A 19,174-nucleotide genomic window follows, 5' to 3' on the forward strand; every position below is an offset into this window, starting at 1 on the left:
TGGCTTTGTATGTTAGGATTTGTCTGGTCCACGCATCACTCTGATCTGTGCGTACTAGAGGCAATGTTCGTATTAGGGTAAATGGCGGACTTGGGCATGGACTTTTCTGTTTCTGAGATGTTCAAAGTGGATTTTAACAACACAATCGAACTTTTGAGCGTATATTTTTCATATGTAACTATTCTGAATATACTCCCGGAGGAAGCCATTTCATCAGATCCTGTCTTTGACCGACTTGTGGTAAAGATTTCCTTCAAGGTTCTGAAAAGTACATGCAAATGAATGACATCTTCAGTCTAGCAGTACGGCATCACGTCTCTCTGCCTTGTATTTAGTCTAAAAATCTTAGAGCAGGTGTGGTGTTCTGCAGCTAGTTTGCCTCTCATGTTGTAGATGAGTACATCTCTTGATCCAGATACTTCATCAATCTGGGACCCAGGACTTACTGAGCTGTACACTCAAGGTTTTGTCTCTGGCAGACTGTCCTGCTGGCCTGGGTTCAAGAGCAAACCTCATTATGTCTGATCAACACGGCCCTCAAAACGGTAAACACACTCACGGACCAGAGATCCCTCCTCCTCTCTCACTCTTTCTTTCTCTCCATCATCTTCCCCTCTGCCTCTCTTCACCCCCCTGCTGTATTCCTCCACCTTTCCGTTATCCCTGACACAGCCCACGTAAATGATATGCACTCCTCCACCTCTCCCTCTCCCGTGTCCTCCTAATCTCTTCCTCCGCTCTTCTATCCTCATCCACACTCCTTCATACTAGATTGATTTCATTTCATTCATTTTGTTCCTATCCTTTGACACTCACCTCATCCCCTCTCTTGTTATTCTTTCTTTCCTTTTTGTCCTCCAACTCTCCCCCACTATACCTTATTAGAGGCAACTAACACTTTGGTTAAGGTTTTGGTCATTGTTAAATAAGAAAAACTTTCGCAGCAAATGAAAACTCACAGTAGAAAACTTAATGGGAGTTGGAAATTGAACCTGGGTCGCTTATCACTTATCATGCATGGAGCATGTATTTGCATTTTAAGACACCGTGCTCATTTCACAAACTTTTGGGAGACAGGTCCTGGATTTATAAGCCACTGACAGCCAGATACGGTCCAGTTCACTGTCAGACTGTCACTAATACTTCAAAAGTGGTGTTCTACTGGTGTCAGGGTGGTATAATTATTATGGGTGCATGAGGTCTGAGGAGGGCGGAGCTGTCACTCACCATAGTGTGGGATGATGGCCCAGGCCATGGCTGAGGCATAGATTCCTCCTATCATCCAGAACATGCAGAGCCAGCTCAGGTGCTCTCCCCTCTTCTCCCGGGCCAAGACCTCGGCAAAGTAGGAGAACACAATCGGTACTGCTCCACCAATCCTGCAACAACAGTATCTGTTAATCGTCCAGCTATAGCACAGCAGTGGGCCTTATTTTTGTCTTATATAAAGATTTTGCTCAAATACATTTCCCGGCGTATGATGACGGACATTTTTGAATGTGCGAAACAGATTTGTGGTTGTGAATTGTCCATTTGGGAATATGTAAAGACGTTTTGCACATATTGTATAGATGCTAATGTGTGAAAACAGTTTCACATTTGTCAAAGTGAAAAAAAGATCTGTAGCTGCATATCAGCTCTCGTGAATCTAAAATAAATACACACACAACTCAATTCCACATGTGACACAGTATCTAAGTATGATTATAGCCAGCAGGGATGTTTGATTTTAACTAATTTTGACCATCAGGGAGCAATATGATCCAGATGGTGTAGTTGCCTGTTCCCTGAAATTGAATTTACTTTCTTATTGATACTTATTTGAGCTTACTTAATGAGCTTGCCTTGGGTAGCAAGCTACAGTGTGTAAGATCATATATAATTCTGAAGTTGTATCATGACACTTGAAAAATTGATAACTGAAGCTACAATGTTTTGGCCTATGTCCAAATGCATATCTTCTGGAAACAGCGACAGAAGAAAACATGTTGCTGTCTCCTGAACAACATCACACAGGATCTTGCAAGTGTGTAATTTAATCTTGGATGCATCTTGTGTAGATTCACGATCAATAATGTTAGCTAATGTATTACAATTACTATCATTTCTCTTTAAACCTCCTTGTTATATTATTGTGTAAATCAGAATGGTTCCATCACAATACAAATGTTTCATATTACATAACATTGCGTCATACTAATTTAATTACATAATATCTGTTATAATTTCTGCCATTCTGTTCCATTTAACTGAACAACTTAAAAGACTGATGTCTAGCTGCAGAACACTTGTTCAACAACAACATGTTGTTGGAAGAGCTGGATCACCAGTGAGGTGTGGAGGAGGAGCAGGAGCCCGTCTGTGTCCCCAGTGACCCAGACTTCAGTGCTCGCCAGGGTTTGTTTCACACTTTCAAAGTTTCAAAAATAAATTGGCAGAGAAGAACCGAATGGCAAACTATCTGACAAATGGGTGAACTGCAGTACAGAAGGTGATACTGTGACTGCATCATGTAGTTCACTTGTAGTGTAAATAAAGACACAGTTCATGTAGCTTGTAGTTGGCCATAATATTTAATGTTCCTCTTTTTTTAAGTCAAAACAGATCAGTGTGACAAGGGGGCTGGAGCCTATCCCAGCATGCATTGGGCAGAAGGCACAGAAGCACCATGGACAGTTTGACAGTCAATCACAGGGCGAACACACAGACAGAAAAACACACACAGACAAACACACTCACATTCACACCTATAGAGCCTGAGCTACACATGTCTTCTGCTTCATGCTTCTTTGTTTATGTTGTTGTTGTTGTTTAAGGTGTGTTAACATTATTTCTGTTAAAAGCATTTTTTGGTGGCGGTCTCTTGAGATGACGTATCATCTAGGTCACACTGTGACATTAGTCAGGAATGCTCTGACATTTTCAGACTGCCATTCAGAAGAAAAACAGATTTTTTTTTTCTCAAAGTCTGGTCTGTTGTTCTTTTGGTTGCTTCTTCATATCCATCATTTACTACATCATGTACTGTACATACTATATATCATATACTACATCATATACCATACCACATACAAACACGCTCACTCCTATGGGCAATTTAGAGTCTTCAATTCTGACCTGCATGTCCTTGGAACGTTTTTCACCTGTTGGTCCCAAAATATGAGGTATCATAGGAAAATCCATACTTCCAAAGATCTCCAATCTTTTGGATTGCATGTAACATGTACTGTGTATTTCAACTGTAATACTGTTTTTTTCAGGCTTATCAAAAAGATTTCTTGATTTCTGAAACCCATAAATCTCACTAGACCATAGGCGTACATAGGGGGGGGGGGGGGGGGGGGGTGACTGTCCCTGCCCTTTTGCCCCAGGTGCCCTTTTCAGATTGAAACGACGAGATAGAGTTTCTAAACAGGCACCACTAACACTGATCATCTGAGGACCTATGAGCAAAAAGGGTAGATAACCAGTCTGAAGAACATTTATACCACAGTATTTCCACTATATACAGGCTCCTCTAACGTGGCACACATGCCTTACCTCTCTTACGTTGATCAGCAGTGATCATTCAAGCCCTCATGCATGTTTTAGAATCATAGAATCATAAGACACGGCTCCTCTTATCCAATCTGTGCAGATAAAATGTCTGGAGCTCGTTTGGATGAAAAACTACCAACATTTTGAGAGATAAACCTAGGCCTACAACTACTTGTCTAATTTTCACACCATTACCTGTATGATTATTGGTCTGAATATGGGTCATATTTTTCAAGTAGCATGCCAACAATAAAGTGATTCTCAAAATGCCTCTTCACTTTCCACTGACTGGTGCAGTTTCACCTGGACCTGCAGACCCCATAAAGAATTGTGCATTGACTCCTGTTGATAGAATAGTGCAACTTGTGGAAGAAGGTGGAGATTCCAATTACTGAATGCCAAGCTATTTTGTATAAACCAAGTGACATAATCTAGAAATACTAATATTGGTTGAGTGGTTTCTTATCTTGTATGGAAATCTATTTTTTCTTAGTTTCTGGGAAATGGAAATCTTGCTAAACAAAGAAACTAACATATCTAAATAAATAAATAAATATCCTATTTGATATGTCCAAGTTGTTCTATTTGATATTGCATTTCATTTTATACCTGACATTTTTAGACTGGATTATGTATTAATCTTGGTGACAGGTCAGAAATGCAAGTACTGTATTTTCTCCCTTGAAAGGATATGTACATGCCACTGTACACAACTCAGCAGAAATGAGTCTTTAAAAGCAGAGCCACTGCCCTGTTCTCAGTCTGTGCATGCCACTGCACCAGATGCTGCATCATTTCCTATTTCAACATATCTCTATGACAATTCAGCTGTGACCCCATTTGGCACTAAATCACTCTGAGGCGGTAAACAGCACTTGTTTGAGGAAAATGAGGAACAAATAAACAAGTAAACGAGGGTCTGAGTCATCAGTTCAGCGTTGACTCACCACTCTCCTGCTGCCACAGCTTCAAGATTAGGATGTAACACTGCTGCATGTCTCCCCCTCTACCTTTACTTTTCCCCATGTTGTTCAATAGACAGGTAGTAGGCAAAAAAATACTGCTACTTTCCACATCTCATGCTGCAGCAGGAGCATGATGCTGATTCACAACTGGCTTGATACTGTAGCTCTGACTCTTGTTTAGTTTTTTTCTCATTTATCTCAAACATGTATTGCTTACTGCCTTCCTGCCAGAGTAATTTAGTGCCAGGTAAAAACTATATTTTAGACTCAAGCTGCATCTCAGATTGAATAGCAATTTATCAAATGTTCAGTTTCAACAGGCAGTTTTAAAAAATTACGCTGCTTTCCTACATCCTACATGTTCATCTTTGTCTTCAACTTTGCTAGTCGCCAAAGTCTTTCAGGAAGTTTTGACAAGGACTGCAGTACAGTACAATGGACTTTGTGGAGTGGAAGACATATATTTGACGTCTCATATTTCTTAATGCATTCTTTGTAGTGGCATGTCCTCTGCATGCATGAGAGAAACTTCTATAATGTGGGGGAGAACGTGTCTATCTCCTCTCTAGTGTGTGATTGAGGAAATACATAATAGATAACACTGATGAATTTAGGAATTGGAAAAGAAAGTAACAGCCAGATTTGGTATATACAATTATGATAACTCCATATACATATACCTACACATATTATACAATTACACTGATGGCTTTTTGTTAACCTACCCACATCTTTTGTAAAATATAGGTGGGCAGTCTGAGTTAAAACACACACTGAAAACACCAGTATTTTCCTTTAATCTCCTTTTCAATGTGTATTATCAGCATGCAGAGAGAAGTGTAGCTCCAACAATGCAGTGTTTGCCTGGTGCCTAGTGTCTTACGCACTGCAACTGCTGTCGGCTCCAGGCATCGTTGGTGAAACAGCTTCAGATGCAGACCTGACGCCCAACACTGTAGCTGGCTCAGTCTCAGTCATTCATTTCATTCACACTGCCCTCCAGACAAATTGCAATAAAATTTGTTGCAGATGTAATTTTCAATTTATCACAATGTTAAGGTGACGTTTGCTACCTCTTTGCTTGCCAATTTTGTGATACAGATTTAATCAAACTGATTTAGGCAGTTGTTTCATTGCGCTGGCCATTTATTCAACAGCAGGAAAACACTTTAGAATTGGCTCTGATCACACTGCTAATTGCTTTGTACTGGTCAATTATTCCATTTTCTGTCCATGGACAACATCAATGTCAACTGAAAACTTTTTGGTGTTATAATGTAAATGACTAGCACCTGACCAGAAATTACCTTGCAACTAGTCTGACCACCACCATTCAATACTCAGTATTCAGCATTCACAATAAGTATTGTTTGATTGTATTAGTGACTTAAATCAACAACTTGAAATTAACTTCAGCTCAAATTTCCATAGAATATTGTCTATATGAACAGAAAGTGTAATGGAATAGTAGGTTATTATCATGCATACTATCATCTATTATAGCCTATTAACCTAATGTTATAGCTCAGCTGGCTCACTAGTGTTAATGCTAACAATAGAGCTGCCATGCAACTCTCACCTTTTGAGCCACACAAACGGTCCTGATCACTCATTCTCACTCCATTCCTTTTATTTCTTAAGCAAAATGCCTATTAAAATGTACTAGCACTAAATGCCTCCATTGAAGACAAATTTAACCACATGATTCCTTTTTCTCCTTCAGTAGATGGTGAGACAGTTTATGGTAGCAAAGTTAAGAAAGTAAGGCAAATCTTAGTAAACTAAAACTAAGACCATATGTCTCCCAGATTGGGTTGTAAAAAGAAAATAATCCAGCATCCCTTTTAGCTCTTTGTTATACTTGTAAATCCCACCGCACTTGTAAATGGGGTGGATCTGTTTGTTCAGATATTTTTTACACAGTCACACATTTACATTGAATTCCATAAAGCAACTGTACATAATGCCAAAAGTATATGTACATTCACAAATCTCTTTTACCCATTCACAAATGTGCATCTACTTGTACTTTGTTTTTCTGCATGTTTGCAGTTGACGAATATAGTCATTGTAAGCTGTTATGAATTAAACCATCAGCTAAACACCAACACCAACAGACCTAACAGATAAGAATGAAAGTAAGTATCAGATTTAGTTTTACTGACGCTAGGTGTTAGCCTGGATTGAAAAACAAATGTTTACCAGATAACAAAATCAATAGTAAGTAAAACTGCATATCCGACCAAAAGAGACTAATGGCCACATTAACCATGTGAGCCAAAAATAACTACTACTGTACTGGCTGTGTTTTGTTAAGACTAAAATAATGAGGGGCAAAGAAAGGGTGTATTGTTGCTTATTCAATTATTATTAAAAAGAGAGTCAGTGTCACTGGGGAGTGCAAATCAGATTATATATGTAACATTACCGCCAGACAAAAGGACATTTTTCATGACTACCTTTAACGAGATTAGGAAATAAACAGAGACGTCTTTAAAAAAAAATATATATATATATATATATAAAACCTGGACAGCAATAGGACAATTAGACCAAGTGTGCTGGCAACAGGCAGGACGTGTGGGTTGTAATAATCGTGACAGTAGACTGTATGACTCATGATGCACACACACACACACACACACGCACACAACCACACAAACACGATTACTAGTAAAAAAAAGCCCAGCCTCTAAATCCATTTTCTTATTGCTGCTTGATTTCGACAGCTCTCCCGGATAGATGCAATGTTTTTTGAAACAATCACATGATATATGAATGTCCTCGGGTCTCGATTTAAATTACATTTGCTCTTATTAATGTGAGGCTCATCATAGACCCTGGGTCAAACTATGAATAGCTGCATCAGCCGTAGTCACCATTGTGTTTAACACTGGTCAAACTGCAAATACTGCACCAGTTTAGTTTAGTATTTCATTGAGGTTATATTTGTCACAGTATCTTGCAGTGACCTCTGAACTGAGCGTGACCTTTATAAACCGTATATGAACAGATGAGACGTCACTCATCAAGGACGCGGGCGGCCGAGCAGACCACACTGGCACAGATGTTCATTCGCCGCGCTCGGCACGATTTCGCAAACGTTTCAGTTTTTGCTGCGCTTCTCCTCCCACTCGGGGGACGGGCTGGTGCCTGGCAGCTAGAATAACCTCTTGTCATGTACTTTGACTTTGGAGGAGTGGAGACGGCCCGAGACACCGGCCGCGGTGGGAGGACAGGCCCGGGCTGGAGAGGGAGAACTCCTCAGAGGAGCTTCAGTCTCTCAGCCACACAGAGGAGGACAGGCGGGGGGAGGGGGGGGGCGGATGTTGCACACATTGTGATTACTGTTTAGGGGCTTGCAGTGAAGAGAAGAGAAGAGAAGAGAAGAGAAGAGAAGAGAAGAGAAGAGAAGAGAAGAGAAGAGATTGGAATAGAATAGAATAGAATAGAATAGAATAGAATAGAATAAAATAGAATAGAATAGAATAGAATAGAATAGAATGGAATAGAATAGAATAGAATAGAGCAGACTCACCCAAAGCCAGACACCATGCGGCAGAGGAGGAACATGCTGTAGCCTTGGACGAAGGAGGACAGGAAGGCGAAGAAGCCATTGACAGACATGGCAATCAGCAGGCACTGTTTACGGCCCACCTTGTCTGACAGACCCCCCCAAAAAAAGGCTCCAAACATCATCCCCAGATACACAATGCTACCTGGAGACAGAGAGAGAGAGAGAGCAAGGAAGGGACAGAGAGAGATACAGAGAGAGAGAGAGAGAGAGAGAGAGAGAGAGAGAAGCTGCTGTGAAATTATCTCAACCATCTGGATGCAAATGCTAGTTTGTAAGTGAATCTGCTGACTGGATAAAATACAGACTACTTCTAGAAAAAGAGAGACACATGCATGTGCACTCATACTCACACACTCACACACACACACACACACACACGCAGATGTTTCTAAAGACATTCAAATTCCTCTGTGCTACATTTGACATACATTCATGCATTTATGCATTAGAAGATATCTCCAATATCGATCGCTCAATGTACGAATACTTAGCAGTGTAGATTATGTTTGTTTAAACATATTCATACATTTGTCAAGTTATTTTTTTGCAATTCACATGTGTGTCCACTTGAGGGATCTGTTCACCACACCGTGCCTTCCATAGCATGATAATCAGCTAATAACTTATTTAGAAATAAAGTTAAATTATATATTGAGATACAGAAACTTCCCTTAGGGTCTTGGCAAGCTAGGTGAATGCTTACTGAGTGTATTTGAAAATTCTGTTATTGAACCTGGGGTTAGCCTTCTCTTCAAGGCAGGGCATTTTAAAGGAGATCGTCTAAATGTGCAAACACATGAACGTCCACAAAATAAAGCTAGTGCAGTGTTATTTACACTGTCAGCCAACAATATGTGAACGCTACATGTACACCACACCTAAATGAAAGGTAGATGTTGCAGGGATTGTTTATTATTTCTAGAGTATTGTCCGTTTTTGACTGTTATATACGCACACACACACACACACACACACACAGCTGCTAAATATCAGCGCTAGTATTAAGTGGTGGTTTCTAAGTGCATCAGTGGAGTAACAGAGCTCGGGCTGAAATTGGGTCTGTTATTTCCCAGCTATCGACAGAACACTGAGAGGTCACATGTGGCAGCGTTCAGATCGATGGGATTGAGCTCGGCTTGAAGCACTGCAGACAAACCTGATAGAGACAACACACAAGACCATGAGGCCACAACACTGCACAACAGCTCCACTGTGTTTTGACTGTGCTGAGGATATAGTATTGCACTTGTAAAAATGATAGTCAATATGTCTGGGCTTGGATTAGCTCCACAATCCATGTCAGACAGTATGTGATGATAATGTTTAACCTCTTGGCACCACTTAGTATGCCTGAACTCATTTTTATTTATTTATTTATTTATTTTATTTAACCTTTATTTGTCCAGGTTAGCCTCATGTGCTTCAATAAGAACTTTATATTATATTTTGCACTGATGAGTGATGTTTTTGCATCCTGTGTACCTATTCCCTGGTATATGATGTGGTAATTTGATATGCCTTTTGTGTCTCTAAACCAAATGTAATAAAGATTTGAATTGAATTAAATTCTGCATGATGGAAATGACTCAGTCTCTCTTAAAGTGACTGCAGGGAAAGGGAGCAGCAGTTGACCTCACTGCTGCTTTTAGAGTCCAGGCATTCTCTCTTATGCTGCCGCCTGTCCATGGGAAGCCGGGGTCATTTCTCTTCCTGTCCCTGGAAACATGCAGCAAAAGGAGTGTGAGTGTGTGTGTGTGTGTGTGTGTGTGGGGGGGGGGGGGGGTCAGGCCAGTAAATAATCCACTTTACTCTCTACGTGCTAATAAAAATGCTAATGTGTGTGTGTGGTGGGACGGGAGAGAGGCGATTATTTGACGAGGCGGCGCCAGCAAAGAAAGCCGAGACAGAGAGAGAGAGAAGAGGAAGCCTTCTCTTTTTTCTTGCTCTTTCGTTTTTGTTTTTTTTTCCTCCCCCCACTGCTGTTTGAGGTGATGGGACAGATATGCTGAAAGTAAGTGGGTCTTATCAAGCTGCGCAGACATGATGCCGAGAGCCGGTGATTCATTACAGGTGACAACCGGCCGGATCTATCTATGCACGGCGACTGCAGAGGAGGCGCTCCTATAGGCTGCGCTGTGTAAAGAGCACATTAAAAAAATAAAAAAATAAATTAAAAAAATACAAATCCAACAGAATATTAAAACTACCGCAATCTGCAGAACCGGTGACATCCTGTGAGTGGTGTACAGACAAATAATGCATATGAACACATGCGCTGGAGGAGATGGTATCTGCTGCCACCAGCTCATTTATTTTATGGCTGCTCTCACACTGGGCTTGTGTCTGTAATAAAGGGGGAGGGTTTTTGAGTGGAGGCCGTATGAGCCTTTCTGAGATTGGATTTGTGATTTCCTGCAGGGTTCAAACGGAGGTCAGAGCGTACACCCTCTACTTGCCTCAAGATCGCAGGCCTCGTCTCATATGATACATATACTGTTGAAATCTATGTAAATTAGCAAGGGTCTCTGTTAGGGGCTTATAGTTTTGAGAAGAGAAGAGAAGAGAAGAGGCTGTCATTTCATCATCAGACAGTGTTCTGTTTTGAATTTCTGAACTGCATTCAGCTGTACTCAATCCAAAAAATCCAAAAATGTATGCAAGTATATAAGCGTCTCTTGTCAGCTACTGTTTCTAGCTATAAATTTGCACAATACTAAAAAGAAATTTAAAAGACATATATGCTTCTTTGCTTAAAGGCTCCAACTGAAGGGCATCCATTATGTAACATGTTTCTTAAACACTTCGAACACTCCTGTAGAATCTGTCCTACAGAATAGATGCAGTTTGAAGACAGCCCCTCCATAATGAATGAATGAAAATAAAGTTGCACTGACTCCAGCTGAATTGGACGAGAGCTAATCTTATTCTTAAGCGAGAGCTCTGGGCAGACGGTGTGTGTGTGTGTGCTCCTTTCAACGGTACACTGTGCAGCTTTCCCTCTGCGTCCAGAGGGATTACCGGAGCTCACTCTAAGTTGTCTCCAGCAGTCTCCAGGCATGCTGTTTTTTTTTTTTTCTCTCTCTCACCATAGTAATTAGCTCTTATGTGTAAGTGTAATTCCCTCTCGACACCTTTTCCGCTCTATTTTCTCGTCCCGTCGCGAGCGTCCTGGCACGGATGAGAGGAGAGCGCCGGCTGACAGACGACAGTCAGAAGAATCCACTGACTCATTTTCTCTCAGCCAGAACGTTTCGGGACACTCTGCGAGAGCCGCAGGATTTCCCCAGACGAGGGGTTTCCCAGAGGTCCGTGTGTGATTGACAGATGGGTTACGGCAGAGAAAGAGAGCAGAAGAGGAAGAGGAGGAGGAGGTGGGGAGGGAGGGAGGACGAGTGCAGCCCTGGGAGCAAAGTGCTTTTCTCTGGTATTAATTACATCTACACCTGCTGATCTGTTTTTATAAGCATATATGCATGTGTCTGTTCACTCAAAATGCTCAGCCCTGTTGCACCTACTGTACTTGTCCTCAGCATACTATTAGGACATATAGGTTGAAAACATCTCACCTTTGCACCCACAGATCCACACACACACACACACACACACATAATGTATGGGGCAGATAAATAGAGCCCTGCAGGAGAGTTGTAGTCAATTATCATGTAGAGGCAGACATTACTTTTAGTGTTCTCCTCTCTGCATCCTAACCTCAACCAATCAACAAGCATTTTAGAGCCTCAGGGGCCTCGGGGTCTGAGGTCAGAGGAGCCAATGTTTTGTTTGTTTTCGGGTTAGAAACAGTCGATCCGTCTTGCGATTTGGTGAAGACAACAACTAACAAGACGCGACAGTCCGGCTTGTCAGTGCTTTTTGCTATATAGCCTATAGTTTCATACATTTTACTAACTCAATATAGCTGATGTAGCCGGGGCTTATTTTTTTAAACTATTTCAGATGAGAGTGATTTTTTTAGCTGTAGAGGCTCCCATCACCCTCCACCTTCACTTTCTCTGCAAACAAAACAAGTCACACTCCAAGTCTTGTGGGAATAGAGACCTTTTTTCACAGAAAAAGTAGTCCTGCTGGTTCAAAACAATTCTGCGTAAATTTTTTATCAATCTTCTACAAAAATCTGACAGACTTAGCTGCATATCATTGAAAAGCTGCACCTTGTCTCACTTTTGAGATAATGCTAGCTGCCTACGATCACTCAACATAGTCGGCATGGAGCATCAGAGCAAGCAATTTGCTGGGGACACATAATGATTTTGGTGTCTGATCTGACTTTTCATCAGTTAATCAAGGGATCAATCTCCCCAAAAACTTGCAAGGTTTTAGATCCATCATCATCATCATACAGAGAGAGAGCTTACAAGATGTATGTTGCTCCGAGGTCATGACCTCCAACCAGGATAATTAATACTCCGGCTCATACAATCAAGTTGTAGGGTAAATCTGCATTGAATCGTGACCTCCGTGGGCCCTTTATGGGTGAATATGGCCTGTGATGGTGCTTTGTTGTGAGGTAAAGAGAGAGAGAGAGGGGCGGGGAGTGGAGAGGTGGTGGTCGCTGAGGTGAGTGTCACTGTCCCTGGACATTTTAATTAGCTAACATCAGGCTCCAGCAGGGCCTATTCATCACTCCATTGTGTTGATTAAGCTTGATCACACATACCGTACACGCATTCACGCACAAACACACCACACACCACCCTACACCTGCGAAACATATTCATGCACACACGCATTTTTACCAAGCACCCTAAAAACTCAGACTGTGTCGCAGGAGAACACCCTCAAACAAATTAAAGACAAATGTGGTGGAGGGAGAAGGGGGGGGGGGGGGGGCGGCGGAGGCGTCGATAGGAAGTGCTGACAGACGTGCATGAAAGTACTCTCTCTCTCTCTCTTTCTTCCTCTCTCCCTCCCTCCCTCTCTCTGGGGAAGTACGTGAGCCAGCCTAGCATGGCTAAACTGCAGTGAAGCACAATGCTGCAGAGATTAACTCCAGTCCTATCTTCAGATCGCCTGCATGGCTATGAGACACAGAGAGAGTGTAAGAGAGGGATTAAAGCGGGGGGGGGGGGGGGGGTAATAGAGAGGAGAAAAGGGAGCAGGTAGAGGAAAAAACAGCAACATCCCATATCTGGATAGCATCATGCCTTTCATTCCTAGTAAGAAAACCCCTTTTGGGAGAGAGACATTGCATTTGGAATAGACTGGGGAGAGATACTTTAAAATTGCATACTAATGAATGAATTAATAAGTACTTAGGAATAAATCAGGAACTATCATGTACAGGGAAACTAGTTACAAGATATCACACCGGAGCATTTTAGTTTCTGCAGGACCCAGTAGGGAGATTTGAAGATATAGATCCTATTTTTTTTCACATATCTTCTCAAAATCAATCATGGCAGCTAGGGAACGTACTATAGAAAAGACCAAGTGACCAATATCAACAGTTATCTTTAACTTGGAGAGGGCTGCGTCATTTAAATCTCACACGGCTGTGTTTACTGTACATTAACATCACACCACCAACACTTGGTCATCCCGCAGATGAGGTGATTGACAAAGTGTTGCATGCATGCGCACGTTCAAAAAACTAGGCGACAAGGTTACTGGCTCTCTAAATAATATTAAATAGGTGTAAAAAAAATAATAATTGTGTAACTGTAGGTTGCTCAAACATTCCCCTCACTAAAAATGGAAATATAGCATAGACATGCTTACTGTTAATTAAAAGCCTGGCCAAATTTTTGTCTCTTCCCTCTCTTGTCCATCAGACTCCTCCACTTCACATCCCTTTCCCTGCTTATACATTCAACCATCAATAATTATCTGATTCTGTGGGCAGTGAGATGAACATTTTGGGTATAGTGATGCCTCTGTCGTAGTATGCAGTTTTCTGGCACCGACTATTTTCTCTAGAGTGCTGGATTCATACATCTACTGATTTCTACTTTATGTTAAATCCTTTATGGTTGAGGCATTGATGGAGGATGAAAGAGAGTGATCAGGCAGGCTTTGATGTTCTTAGACTGGCTATAGTTTGATTCCTTGAATCCTTTTCTATGTTTCATTTTACATGCACTATAGGCCTGTTTGTGACTAATCAATAACTGCTTTTGTGTAAGTTAATATTAATTAACTTAATATAACTTATTTAATATTAACCAGGTCACAATACAGGCTCAAGTCAGGAGTCAGGATGGATGTTATCTAATGGTTTCTTATCCTGTTGTTTAACTTTTTTCCCATGTATATTCTGAAATGATTGACAATACATTTACAGTAGCTAACATTTATTATGTGAATATGTGATGCAATTAAGACGCACGATATTGACGCTCATAATTGCCTCCATGTCCTCAGTATCCATAACAGTCAGCTTCAAAATATTAGGTTATGCAATCCAATTTAACCTAAGCCAAAATCTTCCCCTACTGGATGATCTCCTTATTCCCTCTCTTCTGTCTCTCTTTCTCTCTCTCTCTCTCTCGCAGCTGTCCACTAAAGAGGCCCTCAACCAATTAGAGTCACTGACCTTTGTGGAGAAACCATGGTGAAGCACCAATCATGACCCTGGTGCAATAGGGCTATTTCTGCACTTCCGCCATATGGACATGCACAAGGTAGCATATATGCACACCCTTTATTTATAGTATGTGTGTGACTGAGCTCTGGTCCAGGCGTCAGACTTTCTATTCTCTCCCTCCTTTCTCCCTCTGAGAGATGAGTCAGAATATGGGTGAAATCTAGGTGAATAACAAAACACAGCGCTCTCCCAAAGTCAGAAGATTAGCATTCTGCTTTTGGTACATAAAAACAAGCAATGATAACATGCAAAGAAGAACTCTGGGATATGTTCTTTGTATAGTAATTAGAATTGGCAACACTAAGCGTAGATACAGTATAAGTGAGAGAAAAGACCAGTGCTATAATGAGAGAAGTAATGAAATCAAGTCACACACAACACACAATAAAACATGCAAACACAATGAGACATTACACACACACACACACACACACACTTCTCCCTAGTGTGGGAGAGATCCATCTAGCTTAAAACACCTCCTACTCATGTATCCAAATACCTGGTACCATGACAACCCACTGGTGGCTCCAAATGCAATGAGATTACAGTTGAAAATGTCACCCTCCACTGAGCTCCATGCGCAACCCTCCATCTCAAAAACAACAACTGTCATCATCAGCGAGCCAACAGGGAGCTAAAAGTAGATGCACTAGCTTATCAATGCCTGAACATTTGCTACCAATCTCCACAAGATCCACACTTTATAGAAGAGATTTTGTTAGATTAGTCACTATGAGGAGTAGGAATGAACATGCAGCAGCAGTCTAATTATATCGGTCTTTGTTTTTTACACCTACACACATGAACCAGGATCCTTTCCCGTGCCCTGCAGAGTTTACTGTCATCTGAATTCGAAAAGTTCGTACTAAAACCACACATTCAAACCCTATGTTCGTTCGGTTCATGAAAAAAGAACAAAACAAAAAAACACAGGTGAGTAAATGGAAAGAGACGAATGGAACGAGATGGATGCAACTTTGCTGTGGCAAGAAATTCATCTGACGCAGTAGGGAAGTGAAAGCCAATCAGCTTCGAGCAGGACTTTATTGTTGACTTTAGTGTTGTGGTAAAAATGTCTTTTGTGTGATTGTGAATCCAAAAACTATTCAGGAAATTGTTGCGCCTATGGTTAGTCCTTTAGTGTGATTGGCAGCAGGTGCATAGGTTCCAATTAGTAGAAACTTCATGAGAAAAGGCAATCCGCACGCTACTTAACATCAAAAAGACTAACAAGGAGGCCGAAAAAGTGTGTGTATTGTGCAATTGTGACCAATAAAAGCTAGATCCATCAAATAAGATGAATACTATAGCCAGTCTAAGCACATCAAAGCCTGCCTGATCACTCTCTTTCATCCTCTATCAATGCCTCAACCATAAAGGATATAACATAAAGTAGACAAAAAGTAGAAATCAGTAGATGTATGGATCTCTGTTCATTGATGTATATAAAATAAATGCAAGAGACAATAAAAAACATATAATAGAAAGATGTCAACCAAAAGCACCAGTCATAATGGTTGTGACTGTCGCCTTGCTGCTTTCTGTGGTGTCAGCTGGTGCCATCAAACACGTCTGCATGTCGTGACACCGATTTTGCTTTCCTATTTCTCATGTCAAGCCGTCAAACTCATGCGAGTAAAGAGAGGTGAAATTTCATTTGAACGTAGGGTGACAAGCTGCACCTTCCCGAATTCAGGACTACTCGCTGTCAGACCTCCAGAAGATTCACAGGATCTTGACAGGGTTATAGTTACAATATTCTTGGCAACGAATCTAGATCTCTCGACACTTTCAAAACACTCAAAACATGCAGTATCTGATGAACCAAACTGCTTTAAGGTTTCCCTCAGTAAGTCATTATAAAAATCTGCTCTTCCCCTCGTCCTACTTTTCCACACACACACACACACACATACACACTCGCTCACTCGGTTTGTTTATCTGGGCTATTTTAATGAATTTTATTTTACTTGTCTTTTGTTGTTGTTTTGCACCATATTTTGCATGGTTGTCACTTAGAGCCTGTTATCCAATTCAGTTGTGTCTTTTCTATCATCTTGATGTTTTTTTTTATGTCTTTGTTTATTTCTTTGTTCTTCTATCTTATTGTGACTTTTACTTTTTTTTTTTTTTTTTCAAATTAGATGCTTTCATAAGCTCCTTCTGTTTTTTTATCTCACCTGCACAAATTTGTAATTTTTTGTCTTTGGTTCTTTTTACTTTTTGTATCATTGAATTTAAATTAAACCAAACTGAACCAAACTGAACTAAACTAAACTAAACTAAACTAAACCAGAAATGTTTAATCTTAATGATACTCATAACTGTCCAGTGCTGGAGGGGTATCAATACCGAGAGGGGGGACACATTATAACAATAATACAATACAAAATACACTGAAGAGTGTGGATTTTCTACATGTATGTTGATGTAGATATAGTAGTGAGACTGGAAATTGGTTGACAAGAAACAAACAGTGCTTTCCATAAGGATGTGCTTATTTTCTCAGCTTAACATTAAACAGAATTTGAAGCACAAGGAGGATTTTCCACTCTAATGCAAATCTGAACCTACAGTAAGAACTCACTGACTACTGAGTCAAAGTTGGAGACCTAAGTGGTGGCACACACAAAGTAACTGATCATGCATGTCTTCCCTCTCCACACTCCTTACCCAGCCATCCAGCACCAGAGTTGGGCACGCACATGTCTGTCTCGGCGCTGGGCAGGACGAAGCCCACCACGAACACCTCCACGCCGTCGGACATGAGCGCCAGCCCGAGCACGAAGAACAGCTGCCACTGGAACCTCCCGTGGCCGCACTCCTGCATGATGAGCTCGTACTGCTGGGCCAGCTCCTCCTCGTCCGCTTGCCTCTCGTTTTCCAGCTCCTTGCGGCCCTTCGCGCTGTCCGAGACCGGCTGGCCCAGAGACACCTGTCCGTCCTTCGTCTTTCCGTCGCTGTAGGCCGGCACCCCCTGGTACTCGCCCTCGTAGATCTCGTCTTCGTCGTCGTGGCCCTCCGTGGCGTCGCTGGAGGCCCCCTCGTCGTCGTTGGCCGCGTTGCCGCCGTAGTGGCCGTCTTGCTGGGTATAAACGTTGCGGTCATCCTCCTCTTCGTCCTCGTTCTGGAAGCGGTTGTAGCTGCGATGAGCTGAGTACTCATCTGAGGCACGATCAACAGCTTTGCTGACCTTTTTGGCAGCGTGTCTCTTGGCTTCCTTAGCGATGTCCTTGGCGCCTTTGACCAAGGAAGTCCTGTTGTTCTGTGTTTCGTCCATCTTGACAAAGGGATAACTGACACTGTTTCTCTTTAATGCAGCTCTGTTGAGTCCTTATTTCACCAGGTCCAACAGATGTAAACTAATTGTCATTTGTAGTTACAGCAAGACGAAAGAGTAAGCTACTATGTTTCTTTCTCTCTATTCCTCTTCACATCAAGATGTAAGGCAGTTTATTAGTTCACACAATCAATGTGGAAAGGCCAGTCAGCTGCCAGGGGAAGATTGATTAAGTAATGATCTCTGGAGCAGTTGGATGGGACCAGCCGGCAAGTGATGAACCGGAGACAGCTGACCTCAAGGTGGATGATCAACAACACTGTCTGAACTCAAGGAGAGATCATCTGCCTGTGGAGACAGAAAAAGAAAGGGATGGTTAGCTTTTATAGTATGCAGTATTTTTTGTCACAGTGGAAAGTACTCCAAAAGAGTATTTTGACACTGCAACACCAAAACTTTCCACTGAAACCAATACAAATGAAATCTTCTCAAATGGGAAGGGAATCTAAAAAGACTGTTTACTGTGAACAAATTATCATTGTGTATTGCCATAATGTATTATCAGACTGCAAACTGCCTGATGATTTCAAGGTTGAAGATTCATTGCTGTAATAAATAATAAAATAAAATAAAATGAAATATTAATACAATAATTTCATTTTGGGAAGAACTAACAATGGTTTGCAAGCTCAAATACATCACAACTCAACTGCTGAAAAATAAAGAAAACCTGAAAAATAAATTGGGTTATTGGGTTGAAGGATAAAATGCATTTTAATGGAATTAAATGAAATATGTTGAGAAAACACAACCATGAAAATGCATCCACGAATAAAATCCAATTGAAAATCTTGTGAAAGTTATAGAGAACCAAACCACAATGAGAATCCTATGCAACTTTTTATGTAGAATAATTGCTAATAAAATACTGTTCGACAAAAAAAAGGCTTTTTTTTTTGTATTTTATGGATAGAAGTGGCTATGGCAAATATTTCCAGAACCGCGCCATATTTAACGTCCTTTGAACTTTTGAAACACTGTTGGGATCGGCGACTACACATAAAGTCCAAATGGGGTTCTCCAGGATTTTGTACTCGGCCCACTGCTGTGCTTTTTACACCCACAACTGTCTTGCATGTCTCTGTGGTGAAACACCTTGAAGCGTGGTGTGTAGGCAGCAGTCTGTCTCTCAGTCAGCGAGACATCAGTGACCC

The 19,174-nt window shown here is 41.2% G+C and overlaps 1 protein-coding gene across 2 annotated transcripts in view; it reads right to left on the minus strand.

Moving 5' to 3' along the window:
* Nucleotides 1–17,960, minus strand: part of LOC139641879 (synaptic vesicle glycoprotein 2C-like) — a 29,410-nt gene extending 11,450 nt beyond the window's left edge. For both annotated transcript variants that reach the window (XM_071516501.1, XM_071516500.1), the window contains exons 1-3: nucleotides 17,354–17,960; nucleotides 8,041–8,221; nucleotides 1,228–1,379 (exon numbers count right to left, since the gene is read on the minus strand). In XM_071516501.1, coding sequence (XP_071372602.1) covers nucleotides 1,228–1,379; nucleotides 8,041–8,221; nucleotides 17,354–17,960 — 940 coding nt within the window. The remainder of the gene's footprint in view (nucleotides 1–1,227; nucleotides 1,380–8,040; nucleotides 8,222–17,353) is intronic.
* Between the last annotated feature and the right edge of the window lie 1,214 nt (nucleotides 17,961–19,174).

Source organism: Centroberyx affinis, unplaced genomic scaffold (assembly GCF_046629955.1).
Source record: "Centroberyx affinis isolate AG114_WGS23_722 - 3 ecotype Tasmania unplaced genomic scaffold, CSIRO-AGI_Caff_v1 ptg000408l_1, whole genome shotgun sequence".
NCBI lineage: Eukaryota > Metazoa > Chordata > Actinopteri > Beryciformes > Berycidae > Centroberyx > Centroberyx affinis.